General features: G+C 42.2%; 1 protein-coding gene across 1 annotated transcript; it reads left to right on the top strand.

The window, feature by feature from the left end:
- Positions 1-154: 154 nt before the first annotated feature.
- Positions 155-13,679, top strand: LOC146644997 (TELO2-interacting protein 1 homolog). The gene is made up of 14 exons (XM_085394209.1): positions 155-298; positions 825-1,582; positions 1,921-2,258; positions 2,355-2,619; positions 4,570-4,747; positions 4,939-5,231; positions 7,220-7,618; positions 7,750-7,909; positions 8,312-8,479; positions 8,644-8,792; positions 9,112-9,252; positions 9,773-9,977; positions 12,107-12,194; positions 13,167-13,679. Exons 2-14 carry the CDS (start codon positions 857-859, stop codon positions 13,384-13,386), a joined length of 3,330 nt encoding a protein of 1,109 aa, XP_085250335.1. The 5' UTR covers positions 155-298; positions 825-856; the 3' UTR covers positions 13,387-13,679.
- The last annotated feature ends 3,384 nt before the right edge of the window (positions 13,680-17,063 follow it).

Here is a 17,063-nt window from a genome sequence, read left to right as displayed (position 1 = left end):
GATTTCTCTGTAGCAAACGTCTTTCTCATAAAAAATTCTATAAATTCCCCGATGTTTTTATTACACATTTTATAGGGTTTCTATCATAGGAAGAAAATTCTGTTTTATTTTGAAGGCAAAGACCCAAAGTCGGAAGCCTTAGTTTACGTTAAACATGTGCGTCGTTGGCGCAGACTCGTGATGCTGGTTATCGGCACAGCTTCATCTGTTTGTAAAAATCTAATTTTTCATTGTAAAGGCAAGCATTTCCAGTCGCTTTCACGGAAGGGGGGCTCCACTTAAACCTAACAATGTGAAGGTAGGCCGTGTTGATACTGACGCTGGTACCGCAGTGGTGCTTTAGAAGCTGGATGCTGTCAGCATGCTGTAGTTCAGCTACATGGTAGACTCGTCTTCTTAGACATGCTCTTGTTAAGTTTGTATTCCGTATCCTAAGATCTACATGAAGCAAACAAGTCTTCCAAAAGTGTTATAGTTGTACTAACGGATACAAGGGACCAACGCTAGTGTTTGGCAACACAAAACATCATAACTATCAGTGAAGCTGGTGCATGCAATTTCGGATGGATTCTTTTATTGACAGTAAGATGTAAAGCATTGTAATGCCATTTATATACAAAGGCTGTACCTGTGATCATACTGTAGAAGTAGGTTTTTATGTAATTAACCTGTAAATATAGGCCTTCAAAGTTACCAGCTGACCAAATCATATTCAATCACAAAGACAAAGTAGCAAAATAAATCAATAAACTTATATCTTCTTGAGCAGCACAGACAGCTTCCCGGCTGCTTACAGCACTTACTCTCGTGTTCTGCATTTCTAGCCATTCTCCGTCACCTAAGCGCCCCTGCAGTGATGCCTCCAGCCATGTCTCAAATAAGCGATCCAAAGATTGCTTTTGCCTACTTGCGCCCAGCCTGTGTCCTGCTCACCCGAGAGCCCACAGTGGTTAATGTGGAAACACTCAAAGGCCAGTTAAAAGAAGTCAACGATGCCACGTTGCAGCAGCTTCAGGAGTACGTCCTCTTCCCTCTTCGATTTGTCCTTAAAGTCCCCGGGGCTAAGAAGGAGCAGCTGGTGCAGTCTGTGACCGAGGCAGTAAGCTATGTTTTGGAGAACACTTGCATCCACAGCTGGGAAACCCTCCACAACCTCTTTTCCGAGCTTTGCCTGTGCCTGTCCTCTTCAGCTGATCCCGGGAAGCCTGCAGATACGTCAGAGGAGCTAAAATCAGCTGTTCTGAGGTGCCTGGATGCCCTGCTTCATGCTGCTTATGGTGATATAGTGTTCAAACTCTTTGAACCGATTATGCTGCCTGGGCTGGGTGCTGCCGTTTCACTGCTGCTGGCTTTGGGAGAGAAGGAGAAATCTCGAGATATACAGACAGCAGCCTTGACGTGCCTCCAGGCTTTGACTCTGCAGTGTGACTGCACCCAGGAACACGTAGTCCCATCATCAGAGGAGCGATGCTTTGTAGGCAGCGCCATGGCATCATTTTTACCTGGAATCACCATGGCTACGGCCAGGATCATTACAGGAGATTTGAGGCAAGGCCATGCAGTCACAGTCCGGGCCATCAAGGTACCACATGTTTGTTAATCAGATTTACAACAACAGCACAATAATGGCTTAACACTTTATTAGACGATAGTCATCATATGTAATCGATGATCTCATGCAATTTCATAGTTCGCAAGTGAACATTTACCTTGCTAACTGACTTGAACATTTAATAAACCGTATATTAAAAAATTTATTATGTGATTGTTTGATTTGTTGAATAATTCAGTTGACCTAAACCTTTCATTTACAGAGCATAAAGAGGGCTTGTATAGTTTTTCCAGAACTAAAGGAAAATTTGACAATATCATAATACAAATGCACTGCAGTGATCTGATTATGTGATCACCTGTTGTCAGGTTTGGTCCAGGACTGTGGAGCTTGTCATGGAGGATGTCCAGCTCCAGTCCACTGAGTCCTATAAGACTCCCTCTGCAGACCTGGGGAGGATCGGACAGCTCATAGTCCTTCGGACACCGGAGTGGGTGAAGAACACGGCAGGGAAGCTGTCTGTCCTGCTCAAGAAGATAATCTCATGCACTTCAGCGCACCAGCACTGGAGGGTTAGAGTGGCAATGGTGGAGTTGGCCGATCACCTGCTGGCCAAATGCAGTCACTCACTGACTGATTGTGTAGGATCACTACTAGAAGCACTGGTGGGGGCAATCAATGATGTGGAACCTAGAGTCAGAGAGAGGTTTGATTTGATTGATATTTTTATAAAGAAAAGGAAGAAATGAATCGTAATTAATGGATACAAGATGTTTACTGATACTGCTATTTTCTCCTCTAGGTGTGAAGTTGCTCTCAGAGAGGTATCCCAGAGAAATCAGAGGTGCAGCGGCAGCAGTGGCACTCAGACCTTCACTGACATCTTATCTGAGAATCTCCATTCTTTGGCCACCTCCCTACCCAGACTGATGAGGACCTCTGATGACCAGAAGAAGCTCTTTGTTCTCAACGTGTTTTTGGGCTACTTAAAAATCTTAGGCCCGCTTGTCTCTGTGGTGCTGAACTCGGCTGCACATCTGGAGAGGATTTCCAAAGCCTTAATGCAGGTAATGTAACAATAAGGTTACACTGCTTTTGATGTTATTATGCAACAACAGCCATGGATTTAAATAAAAAGTACACTTTTATCATATATATATATATATAGATTTAGAGATCTGTACAGCAATTTGTGTGTCTTGTTGAGCATGCACCAACACACACACAAAAACAATGAACACACATAAGCTTTTTTGCAAATGTTTCTATAAAAACCAGAGTAGTGTTCATTTGTGGATATATATGCTCACTTTTGATGATGATGTGATAAGGTGTTATCTCATCTATACATAAAAGTACTTCAAACCCCACATGCACATGTAATGTGATCTGTGTGTGTCGGACAGCTCAGACATGTGTGTCTGACGATCTGTAAATGAGCATAGTAGACATAAAAAAGTAAAGTGAGAGAAATCGAGTTGCCACAAATATCTCTATATCTAAATAATCCACGCAATTTATATAGTCGAAAAAGAGTAGAAAGAAGTTTACACTTATTTGATCCCATCTCCCTTAATACTCTTTAATATTTAAACATTTCATTCGTCAAATTCTAACAAATGTGCTGTTGTAGCTACTCACAGTGAGTTTTTCTTTTACATTTTTTCCCATCTACCAAAGAGCAATGATATCAGGGAGGTGTCTGCACAGCCCAGAGGACACTAAAAGGCAATTCCCATCTCAGCCAGTCTGTTCACCATGCTGCCATCTGGCAAGCAATACAGAAATATAAAACATTAACAGTTTCCTTCTTTCCTCATTTTCTCTACTTCTTCAGGCTGTCAGTTTACTGAATGATCCTCAACACTTTACCACGAAGAACAGCTATTTTTTTTCCTATTTTTAAGTGATAAAAAGTTTTGTTATACAACCATTTATTTAATAACAATAATAATAAGGATTATTCTTGACTCTTTAATACAATTTCAATTCAATATAAGAATGAAGACATGTGCAAATATAGTGTAATTTAGATGTGTTCAGTAACTATGTGAATGAGTGTGCAAATAAGGTCTACTTTGTAGTGGATTTGTGGAAGTTTTTGTTGTTTTTGAGTCTTTTGGTGAGTATTGTAAGGTGTTTGTGTATGTCAGTTCTTTGGTTGTATTGAGTTGAGGACTCTGACTGCTTGGGGAAAAAGCTCTTGCAGTGTCTGGTGGTTACGGTTTTGATGCAGCGAAACTGTCTGCCAGATGGAATCAGGGAGAATAGAGTATATGAGGGGTGGAACGTGTCCTTCACCATGCTGTTTGCACGTCGGATGATGTGTGTGTTGTAGAGTTGGTAGATGGGTGGGAGAGGGCCTCCAATGATCGTCTCTGCTGTCCTCACTATCCGCTGCAGAGACGTCTTTTCAGCAAAAGTTCAGTTCCCATACCAGATAGCGATGTAGCAGCAGACGACACTTTCAGTGGTTCCCTGGTAGAATGATGTGAGGATGGGAGGAGGGAGACTGGCCTTCTTCAGTTTGGTGTTCAGGTTCCAAGAGAGGTCATCATATGTGCACTCCCAGGAACCTGAACACTGTTGACCATCTCAACAGCAGATCCGTTGATTTTCAGTGGGGTGTGGGTCGTTGAGCTCTTCCTGAAGTTAACAACCATCTCTTTAGTCTTCTTAACATTCAGAGACAGGTTGTTACTCTGACACCAGTCCACCAGGTGTTGTACCTCCTTTCTGTATTCAGACTCATCGTTGTTGGTGACCTGGTTATTAATGCAAAAAATAATATTTTTAAATGTAGTCTCTTCAGGACTGCAGCCCAAAATATAGTATTTGACTTGTCAATGTTCATGTACAAAACCAAAATGATATATGTCTTATTTTGTGTAGAAATACAGGGCACCTTGGCATTAGTATTTTGTAGTCTGTAGTGCGGCTGCTTTAAGGTCCAATCTTGAATGTTTTTAGATTTCCTAACCCCGTTAAATTTCCTAAAGCTTCTGCGTGCTTTACAGGTGCTGGAACTCGATGTGATGGATGTTCGCATTGTGGAGGAGAGGAGTTACGCTGCTGCCGTGGAGACGAGCACCGGCTCCCATGATTCCTACACCACTCACACACAGAGGAAGCATTTTCTCTACTTCACAGATGAGAAAATCTTCTCTGTGCTCATGGAGATCTGTCGCACATTAGGTATAATTGCTCTTTGACTTGGACTCAGTTAGCCACTCCTGTTTTTTATCATCATTGTGCCTTTTCCATTGTAATTTCAAATGAATTTAAAGCAGTTATCTTCTAAAAACAACGACAGCTGGTATAAATACTCGTGGGTTGTAGCTGGCTCATTTCTTTAGCTCTCACAGATAACGTTTTTTTGTCTTTAGGTTATTATGGCAACATCTACCTGCTGACCGATCATCTGCTGGACTTGTACTGCCAGTCTTCAGTGTACAGAAAGCAGGCTGCCATGGTGTTAAATGAGACAGTTAGAGGTGCAGCAGGTATCGCTGTGGCAGACCAGAGTCAGGGTTTGGAGACCAAAGTTCGTGAAAGCCCTGCCACCCAGGAAGATATTAAAGCAGCAGCTGTTTCTATCATTGAGGAATACACCAGCCTGAACAACTGGCATTTGATTACAGTCAGCAAGGAGATGGATAGAGACCAACAGGATCAGCAGGTGAGGATATTTCAGTCCTGGGGCATCATTCATCAAGCATTTCCACACATAATATATCATTTGTTAACTTCATCTTGCCTCTAAGTGGAGTTCCTGACAAGTAGTATACTGACTCATCTCCTGTAGAGATGATTACAAAGAAATGTGCAAAATGCACATCCAGTCTAAACAGCAGAGCTGTTTGTACATAGATGCTACAAAATAAATCTAAGCAGTAAAACCTGGTTTAGACTAATTTAACTGAAGACTGAAAACATAAACAACACTCCTCATATCTTTTTAGAAATAATGCAAACATAGGCAAGGAATAGAGGGCACATTTTTGGGTGTTGCAAGGGCTTTATTGTACAGAGTGAGGAGCGATCAGCGGATATTCGGATCAGCGGATATATACTTGGCCAGTTCTGGTTGCAGCAGCCTGTTACCATGTTTTGCTGTTCTACATGCACAAAAACACTTTACAACTCCAAAGACACAAAGAAGTGAAATGATGTCGTTGTGATGGTCTGGCTTCACACGTCTGGGAGTGTCAAGGACTCTTCATTTACTTCTGCACAAACTTTTTTAAAATCACGTGGGCTCTGGGCTTTACCAGCTCACGTATCCACGCCTCTTTTCACACTGATTTCTCAGCAGACTGAGCAGAAGTCAAAGCTGCTGCGAGATTTGAAGTAGCTACTCTGAAGTATCAAGGCTGGATTTTTGGAGCACGAGAAAATATCTGCAAAACTCCACCGAACAGAGGCCATAAACCTCTGGCAGCTTTCTGTTAGTTAGTAGATAAACTTGCAGTTTCACTCTGTCAGCTAAAAAGTACAAACATCCTGCCGGCATTGCCAAATAAAAGAATCAAAGAACACAGATACACGTTTGTCAGGAGGAATTTTTGACTCCTATAGAGGCGCTTTCTGTTTCTGCACTCAAGTCAAACTGGGTTATAAATGGAGTGCAGTATGAACCTAGTTTTCTTACTAAAACACATGGTAAGATGTTGATGGAGTGCAGTATGAACCTAGTTTTCTTACTAAAACACATGGTAAGATGTTGAATGCTTTTTCATCCTTATAAAAAAATTTTTACACAAAGAAACAGAATGACTCTGTTTGAGACGAACAAGCTGCCTGCATAGACGGGCTCAGTAAAAGATGTCGATAGTTCGATTGGAGAGATCATACATGCCACTTCCTCTATAGCTGAAAATTCACAGGACATTTATAAACAACAGTGATTCCCAAAGTGTGGGCTGGGGCCCCCTTGTGGGCTACAGAGGTACTGCAGCTGGGCTGTAATACTTCTATTAGAGCTCAAAGCTATATACTTACAGTATTAGCTTATATTTATTTATTATCTATTAATTGATGTATTTATATAAAATTTGAATTAAAACTGGTACTAGGAAATTATTAGCTTATGATTTTACTCATTACTCTGACCTAAATAGAAAAAGAGAACACATTAGACTGGTTTTGTTCTCTTTACTCTGGCTTCCATTACGTTTTAGAATTGATTTCATTTCACTGACTTTTAACGCTGTGAGTCGTGACGCTCCTGCCTACATGTCTGATATTTTTGAACCCCACGCTCCCTCTTGCAGCCTGAGATCATCTAATCAAAGGCTGTTGGTGGTCCCACAAACACGTTTTAAGCCTGGAGGAGAGTGCTGCATTCAGTCATTGTAATGATAATAATTATCATTATTATTATTAAGTTTACTGCTCTTTTATTCAAGATTGTCTCTTAGTGTCAGGTGGGCCACACATTGATTTTAACACTTTACATATGAGTGCGTAGGATGAGCAGTTTATAACAGCCTGTGTGGTTTTTGTTTTTGCAGGAAGGCTAAAAGCTGTTTAATGTCTGATCTAACTGTGTCAGACATTTGCGTTCTCACGTGCATGGATAATATCTAGAAAACCTCAGGTCTGCAGTACATGTGTAAAAGTGGTTAGAAAGCAGTGCATTAACATGTGTTTTGTCTCCTTGCGTAGCTGCTCAGTCCATCCAGACTCCTCTCCATATCCAACAGTGATGCCGGCAACTCAAATACAAGCTCTCTCCAAGCGATTCCTTCATCATCAACATCTGCATCCACGATCCACCAGCTCAACAGCAACATCTGGCAGCTGTGCATCCAACTCGAGGGCATCGCCTGCTGTGCTCAGGCGCTGGGCCACGATTTCCGTCCCTTGTTGATGACCTCGCTGTATCCTGTGCTGGAGAAAGCTGGTGAGGAGACGCTGCTGGTCAGCCAGGCGGGACTGAGCTCCATGTGGGACATCAGTAAGGCCTGTGGATACGCTTCCCTCAAAGAACTGATCAATGAGAACTCTGACTACCTGCTTAATGACATTTCACTCAACCTTCAGAGAATCAGCCAGCATCCACAGGTAGTTATGTTTTTAACCCAAAATGGACACAGAAATGACTGCTGGAGGGTTTACCTGATTTCCTCCTTTGTCTGCTTTGTGCTGCCCTGAGCTTGTACTGTATTTCATTATAATCCTGTCTTGTTGCCCAGGCTCCACGGGTGTTGACAGTTATGTTGACTCACTCTGACTGCAGCCTGCTGCCGCTGGTCGGGGACATCGTTCAGGATGTGCTGACGGCTCTGGATCTCAGCTACGAGCGCACAGCTGCTCTTTTCTGCTCCGTGCTGCACGCGCTCATGAAGGCACTGGGTAAGATTTCAACAGTGATGTCAGCTTGAGTCTCACATATGCTGGGAGTCAAAGAGGACAAGGAAGAAAATGCAGTGTCTTTAAAACTTTCTGTCAAGGAGTACACTTCAGGATAAATAACTTTGCTCGTTATCAAATTATCAGTATCTTTGGAAACATTTAATACATCGTGATGGTTTAAATGCTCAGTCGTTTTCTGCTACATATTCATAATGATATTTATACAGCGGCACTATAGGTGTTTGCAGTTTTACAAGCCCTCACAATAAAAATGTGTAAATTAAATGTCACTAATGGCTCTTTCCAAAAAACATCAGTGTCTCTGTCACACTGATTTAATCAGCTGACTTATTTTATTGTAACCAAACCTATGCTCATATTGTTGTCTTGTTTTTCCTTTAGCGAGGTGGTTTCCTTCCACTTGTAGCAGGACCAGTAAGTCTACCAGCTACAGGCAACGCTCCAGTGACCAGGAAGACCTCAGCATTCGCCAATTCCTGCTGAATTACCGCAAACAGAAAGAACTGGCAGAGGGCATTGGAATAGAGGATGATGACACTGAAGACCAAGGTAATAGGTCTGTCTAAGGGCCAGTGGAATATAAGCTATAGGTTGTAGTGGTGATTATTTTAGATTCAGAGTGTAGAGGAGATGGATCATTGTAATTAAGAGTCATAGAAATCTGAACCTCACTGCTAAACTGGCGGTCTAACTGTACATGTGCTCCATTGCAGAAGTCCCTCCCACTGAGTGTGAGGATGTTGAAGATACTGGTAGTCCTGATGTGAAAGCAGAGCTTCCCTCCCACCTCAGCATCACTAAGGATGTTATGGAGCGCTGCATTCATCTGCTGTCTGATCCCAGCCTCAGGCTCCGACTCAAGGTACTGTATCAGTAGTTTTACGTAGAGTCAACTGTTGGACTAATAACAAAAATAATCATTCTTGTGAAGGTAGGACCGCCAGCGTTGGTACAATTCATCCTGTCAGAACTGTGTGGATGACTGTTCAGTGGTGTAATGCTCATCAAGGAAAAACATTCAGTCTGGTCCAGGAGTGAAACAGAAATAAGTCTGTGCTGAAGTCGTGCCTGCTCAGGAGTTTGGGCTCTCAATGAAGACCTCAATAATTAGTTTCAGCTCACATATAATCAGGATCAAAACAGAGATAATTGTTAGGTGTGTTGTGCGTCTTTGTCTTTAGGTACTGGACGTGCTGGAGTTGTGCGTTCAGGTGCTGAGTGAGAGGGAAAATGAACTGCTGCCTATGGCTCATCGCTGCTGGCCAGCACTCCTGCAGAGACTCACAACTGATGACCCATTAGCAGTCCTCAGAGCCTTCAGGGTAAGTAAAACAAACCTCTCTTTTCATTATGTGAGTCAAAATTATTCAAGTCGTCTTTAGTTTTAAACTCTTAGTAGTGAAAGAATGAAAGATGCTGCCCAACAACAGGCTTATTTCATTCAGAAATAGTTCTATTATTTACTTTTTTGGGTTGTAATGTGAAGACTCTTTAAATTAACATTTCTTCTATCAGCACAGAAAAATCACAGTGTGGATGCCTTCTTAGAGGCTGCTTGTCGGTGTAAATTGGGCTACTCGTCAGCTCCTGTCATCAGCTGGACTATTTTTGAATTTGTTATTCATGTTTTCATTGATGAACTGACAAATTCAAACACGTTAAGTCTGTAAACAGTCATTTATTCACTCAGAGCTGCTGCTGGGAAATTGTTTCATCAGCTTTGGGATATATACGAGTTTTGTAAATGCTATAATTCATCCAGGAGTATACAATGGGAAGGTTTTATTGAATTTTGACAGCTTGCTGCTTTTGTACATTACATTTTTGTACATTTCATTCCAGGTGCTGTGCGTGCTGGGTGAAACATGTGGGGACTTTCTGAGGAGGAGGGTTTCTAAAGAGGTTCTGCCCAAGCTGAGCGCCTCTCTGGCACGGCAGGCTCCGATCAGCGCCAAGGCTGGGCCTGTCTACACACACACCCTGGCCTACAAACTGCAGCTGGCTGTATTGCAGGGGCTGGGCTCACTGTGCCAGAGACTGGATCTGGGTAAGAGAATAGAGACACAGTGCTCACAAACAGCACAGTTTCACCAAGACACAACATAGTGCATCATCCTGTAGAACTGTACTTGGGATCTGGCAATGATCAAAGCAGCCACAACATGGACAAATCAGAGCAAGACAACTATTATTAGTATGACGCCTCACTTTATGGAGATTGGTGCAACATGAAGCCCATTTATGTAAAAATACATTGAAGACAGATGACCTCTTATCTTATCTTTATCTAACCTCTTTTCAGCTGTAATATTTAACTGAACACAACGAGAACAAAGAGCTACCAGGATTTTTTTGGCCTACTGTTAAATGCCCCCTGTTCAATACTTTACTTTTTCTCTGTGCTGTTTTGATCCCATATTTATTTTGGGTAAATACATGTTATCTATCTTATTGAAGCCTATTTGATCACAGGGCTGTAACTTTCTTGTAGGAATCAACTTTATGATTTATAAATGAATGAGTTATAGTCAGCTTTCTTCCTGTGAGTGAGACAACAGCAATACAAGTTTGTGTCTGTACTTTAGTACAGAGATGAAGATGTCTCTATACTGAGGTTAACAAATTAGGTTGTTAGCCTGATTTGACATTAAAGCTGTGTGTGGGGAGATGCGTCGTCAGAAAAAGCCAAAGAATTTATTGAAGCTCCTTCACCACCAGGTGGCAGTCTCGTATAACAATGAAAATCAACCATTGGTATCACAGCATAAATCAGGGCATCTCTGCTTTATTATACAAACCTTAAACAGTTTGACATCCTAAACGCATGACAGTGATGTTGTTCCTAAAAATGCCTCTTCACTGTGGCAGCTCTGTCATTCAACATATGTTAACCATGACTTTGATGATACGGACCACAGCCAGCTGTGCCAGCAGGATGCTGCTCAGGTCCAAACTGCACACACAGCTACGACTGCAAGCAGCTCTTCTTATACCCAACTGAGAAACGTGATTGTTCAATCAGCGAATCATGAGGTGACAGCGAAGGAGGCCGTTTAATTGATAAGATCAGAGAAGTTGTTGTTTTTGTTTACTTTGTGCTCAACATACTTCCATTAGCATGTTGAAAATATTCAAGGCCTGCAGGCTTCTGCCATTGCATTCCCAATTATGCAATTATGAGCTGCTTGTGTGATTTTTGGTCACCTGCGCAGTGTGGAGGTGAACTGAGTGACAGAGTGAACATCACAAATGTCACACCCTCCCACTGAGGTTCATCGCTGACAGAGGAAAAGAGTCACAAAGGTGACAGAGCTGTCTGCAGCCTTTCCAGAGCCAGCGTTACATCTAACAGTGACAAGGACTGCAGTGTAAAGACAATTGTAAGATATCAGGTTGTTTGTGAAACTGTTCCTTTAAAATAGCTTACAGCACTTTTTGTACTGCAAACTCTCATACAGTGTAGTGTGCAGATAAACAGGCACGATACACGTTGTGTGTTTGAGATGCTCTTTGTGATTATTCTTTGAAGTCGGTTTCAGTATGGTCTTCAGGTCACAGGGGGTGGGACAAAGATGGTTTTAAAAAGGAGATTAACCAGCAGTGGTGAGGGAGACGTGGTATGTAGTGGGAGGGGGCAATTTCAAGAATAAATGCTCACCTGGACAGGCAGAATTATTGTTGGTAAGCTTTAACGTTCTGACCTCTCAAAACTGCTGTGAAATCCTCCCCGAACCACCTCAGCAGTTTTACTGAGCTCATTAGTTATCAGAGGTAAAGTCCAGGCTTGGCCTACTTTTTATACTCAACAACAGTACCCATGTATGTAGTGAAGCCTGGAGCTGCACATGTAACGTGCCCCACTTACCTCACATCCTACTGCACCACTGCCTGCTGTTTCAGCCCATCCACCACCCCAGCATCCACCTGTGTGCTCCTGGAGGTTCATGAGTAACATATTTGCAGGGAGTGATCCACCCGAAGACCAGGCACCGAGCTCAAACTGTATTCTGCTGCTGTGATTAATCAATGAAATTAACTTTGCTTTGATCCATTTCATTCTTTTTTATTTTCTTTTACAAGTCGATTTCTGTTGAAATTTCTGGATAAAATATAAAAGTATTACAATTGTTATATGAATAAAATATAGTAAAAATGTCCTGTGTTTGGTTTTCTCAGCTGAAGCAGACCTAGATGTGGTTTGTGAAGCCTGTCTACCCTACCTGAGCTCCAGACAACCCATCAGACTGCAAGAAGCCTGTTTAAAGTAAGTCTTTATTAAGGACCGCTGTAGTCTTGGGACCTGAGAATGGAATACCTCAGGAATAATCAGGTTCCTGCATGTTCTGGGTAAAGACACCAGTATTTGTGACTTTAAAGTATATTACCTGTAATATAAGACTTTTAACCCTTTGCTGCAAACTTTAGTAAATCAGTTTGTGGGCCTGATTTAAATATCACCCTCACTCATTTTGTCCCTTGAGAAAGAAGTTCCAGAAATACGCAGATGTAGTTCTGCAGTTGTGGCTAAAACTAATAGGAGCGGCTAAGCTAACTTCAGGTTGGCACACAACAGTGCTAACTTACAATAGCTAGCAATCCCAACTTGGCAAAAGTGTTCCTAGCCAGGTAAAGAGGATAAAAAGTGAGAATGACTGTGATGAGTTTATATGTGGCATATCATCACAGGTCAGTTGCTGTACAGGCGTGAATAGAAGTGTCTTCAGGACACGTAGGGCCGTGATCTCCCAATACTGTGTGTACGAATCTGAAAGGGAACTCGTTTCACCTTTACACTGGCATCTGATGCAAAAAGTGTGCACTGTGAGACCTACAGTAATGTAAAGGACAGATGGAAGTTGTGAATAAAAAAAGCAAATAAATAAATAAATAGCTCAGAATGCAGTATGCAAGCAGCCTTTAATAACTCACTTCTGAATTATTGATCTAAGTGTTTGGGTAGCAACATAGCAGCCACAAGTAAAAACACACGCTTTAATATATTTAAGTATTTTCCTGCTTGGAGGTGATTTAAAAAACAAAGCTGAAGAGAAAATCAGTGTTGAGTTAATGAGCTTATAGTTAAACTGTTGGTTTGCATGTTAAAGTCAGCAAAACTCGTTCAGTCTGTCACTTTGGATTATAGGAAGGTGTTTTCCATACAATAGATATTACGTACAAAGTGAACACACAGCTCAGAGCTAATCCTGTTCCCATGTTTTTTCCCTTTCCTGCACAGTGTGTTCCGACACTTAATCCAGGTGGATCCGGACACCTTCTGGTTTACTCTAAATGAGCTGCACTGCCCGTCCTCTTACATCCCACACCACCCCGACCTCCTGCCGGTGCAGCTGAACGGCACAGGCAGGCCGAGAGACGAGTTCTCGGACAACGTGTTCAAACTGCTCAAGGAGGAGTTTGGCTCCGTTACTGAGACAGTTAACCAGCCAGTCAGCTAATGAGCTGCTGCTTGATGAAATTGACTCATCTCACAAACGGACAACTTATTGAACCACGACTTCAACAGGTCAATTAACTGAAAGAAATCTGTCAGCTGTGCCAAATAGTTGATCACCTAGCTCTGTGGAATTAAGAGCTACTCTGTAATTTACAAAATGTTACTTAGTCATCACCTTCATTATCTAACCTCCTAGCTTCTGCTAGCCCACAATTAGTACTTGCTGTACATTAACATTAGATGAAAATGGAGCTCTGAGTTATGTTTGATTAAAAAGAGAAAACAAAAACGAAAGTATCTGACATTTGTCTCTTTCCTTATTTTCCTGAGGAGGGAATCTCAGCAGATGAATTCACACACATTTTTACATCATATGATTTGATTTGATATACCTTTATTAGTCCCACAAGGGGAAATTTCATAAGGCTGCCGACCTATTGCACGCAATGGCGGCACCATCTTACCCTCCGACCATACATACATTACACAAAACATCACATGGGGAAGACAGGTCAGAGAGGTATAACAATGGAAAATGCACCACATGAGGAAAGATAAGGAGAAAAAAATAACTCCCCCCAGACTGAGCTCCAACAGGGAGATCAGTTTGAGAACAGAAAAAAAAACACCTCTGCACATAGCACATGAAAAAACTCTTAATACACCAAAGAAACACATGACAAGCAACAGGGGTGGGCAAAGGGTGAGAGACAGCCGATTTAGACAGTACATCCGGGCCTGCAGCCTGTGCGCTGGTCTCCTTGATCCACCGTCAGCATCGGAAGGGAATAAGCGTTGAAGGCGTTTGGAAAGGGAGGGGGGATGAGTGTGTGTGTGTCCAGTTCAGCTGAGACAGTCCTTCGCCCTGCTAGGCTAAGTAAACAGTCTTCCAGCCAACCCAGGTGGCCTTGCATGGAATGGGAAGGAACAGTCTAAACACAGACGTTATCAGGGTGTTGTTGTTCGGCTCCAGCCTTGCTACCGCAGCTGGCGCCGAGAGGGTATCCGCATGAGGTGATGGTGCTTTTTACTTTAGTGCGAACAGCTCATATGAATTTCAAAGCAGTTCTACAGTCCAACACTGATCTCTCAATCTCCCGTTGGAGAGCCGCGAGCTTCGCCATACTTGCGTTCTGTGATGTTGTCATTCTTGTGCTCAAGGAGCCGATTCTGAGAACTCACGACAGTGTGCCTCCCCGAGATGTCATCCAATTTGCGCTCAGAGATGTTATTCCGAGCTAGCCCTTCCGAGATGTAATCCAGTCTGCACTCAGAGATCTTATTCTGAGTATTCACAGCAGCCGTTGCCTTTCCAAGATCTTATCCGTGCTGCACCCAATGAGCCCATTTTGAGAAACTCACGCCTCTTCCCATCGTTCCAATCCCGGCGGGCAGCCTTGTGGGGGTTTGAACAGCCGATTCCGCTTTCTTAATTCTTCGATAAGTCAGGGCCAAGCCAGCTCCGATCAGCCAGAACCCTGTTACCATGGTTCCGAATAGGTAGATATCTTCAGCACTCAGGCTCACCCAAGCCCAAACTTCTCATTGAGAAAGGGGTGTCAATTGCATTCAGGGACCAGTTGATCCAATTCATAATTCCTTTTTTAGGTTTTAGAGAACAGACTGTGAGAGAGTGTTCCAGGGAAAAGTAATACAAAAAACACGAGACTAGACAAGGACATAAGAGGCTAAGCAGTGAAACTAAGGGAGAGGAGGAGAGGAGAAAAGTGCGACCGCCTTCGTCAAGAGCAGTGTGACCTTCTTGGCCAGGCTTGGGACCAGCAGTAACAGTATACTAGCTTTGGAAGCCCTAAGGATGGGTGTCTCCTCCACCAAGGAGCCACTAAGAAAATACATGAAAATTGTATAAATATGGTATGTTGATTGGGATTTACAGGAGTACAGTACAGGAGCCGGCATTGCCACATAAAAGATTTAATTTTTGCTGCTTGATGCAATGATGATGATGCAGTGTACATAAAGTTAAAAGATTACAGCTAATAAATCAAATTTCATTTCATTCAATTTTATATGTGTGCATGAGCTAACTTGTAAAGCCCTTTGGTCAGCTGTGTCGCCTTTAAACGTGCTATAGAAATGGCACTGGACAATGGAGAAAGGATAAACTGAACCCATTCATAACCATTCATGGCCAGCTTGATCCAAGCGGTCCTCGGTAGCCATGACAACGAAGACGTCCCACAAATCCCGCTGGGCAAAACCAATGATGCACACCCTGCAACTAAATATAATCATCTAAGGGTGTTTACTCACTTTATTTCACTTCCACGATGTTATTTCTCTCTCCTACAGTTTACATAATCTGACGAATTCTGCAAATTAGTCAATGACGTCATTTAGCCACTTTTAATAATGACTTTTCGGAAAGTCAATACCGATTTTCCTTACTGAGAAGCTGGTAGCAGACACACATTGCCAGGGTTGTGGTTGGCACGGCTGACTGGGTAACACCTTATGACCAGCTAGTGTCACTAGCTGGTGACAATGAGAGCCTTTGGCGATCCCAAAGGCTGCTCCAGAAACGATTAAAGTATATTTAAAATATTTGTTCAGTACTTTTCCAAACCCCAGCAGCTGTCTGTTCTAAGTTTTGAGTCTCTACTAAAATAAAAATAAAAGCATTGTAACCTGTTTGTTTTTATTTAATAAGCAGCGTAGCTGTACACTATTATTATTAAGAGAGATTAAGCTTGTGTTTCTGTCATGCAGTGATTGTGCTTAACTGTATGAAGCTTATTAAACATTGTGAAATATATCACATGTAAAAGCCAATTCTGCCAAAGTGCTTAAAATACTTGTTTAAATTATCTTTTTTTCTTAAAGAAATCTACTTCTTCATGTGTAATATTTTATATCATGTGTAAGTTCCATCACAACCTGCTGTGGTTTTATTTTGAAATGTTTTTATTGTTGCATGCTGCACCCAGTGTGAATGTAGAGATTTGTGAATTTCATCAGTAATAAATGTTTTTGGACCCTTTAAGGCTGAAAGCGTTTGTCACACTCATATCACAGACGTCTAACGTCATCTTGTTGGCCACACTAACTAAAGAACAAACAAACAAACAGCCCACCTGTAGCATTTCTACACATTGACCTCCACAGAAAAGTGTCAGTGTTAAAGGACCTACATGACATAAAGCAGATCATTGTAATGTTGTTGCACACTGTTGCAGTAATGAATGTCCTAATGTGTATATTGTCAATAATAATGTGGATACTCAAATTGCAACTCAGTCTGAAGAATCTAAAAACGGTGAGTCGAGATTTTTTACCTATTTTTTTGGAGAAATCATGGGTGACAATAAACAGGCAGTTGCTATGCTTCTACGTTTAATGATGATTACTTAACCTGACCTGCATCATTTTACACTCAGTGGTCACATCACATCTCACTGCTGTCAAAGAGTTCATTAAGTTGGCACAGGTCAGCAGTCCTCCTCCACCGCTCTCTGTCCCTTCAGCAGGTCGATGCCAGCACTTCAAGCTCTTTCAGTCAGAAACCTTTGCTGACCAGCCAGTCCTTCAGCTCATATCGAAGTGACCTTTGACCTTCACGGTCATGGTGATCACATTGACCTGTGTAAGCAGCTCTTTCCCCATCACCTCCTTCAGGTACTGCCTCACGTCCTTCTCTAGAGCCCGAATGTCACCCTC

The sequence above is a fragment of the Rhamphochromis longiceps genome, linkage group LG20 (genome assembly GCF_057381845.1).
Source record: "Rhamphochromis longiceps isolate RC_006_pf linkage group LG20, R_longiceps_female_GT1.1, whole genome shotgun sequence".
Lineage (NCBI taxonomy): Eukaryota > Metazoa > Chordata > Actinopteri > Cichliformes > Cichlidae > Rhamphochromis > Rhamphochromis longiceps.
The sequence above is the reverse complement of the archived record's forward strand: the minus strand, read 5'-3'. Positions and strand labels throughout refer to the sequence as shown.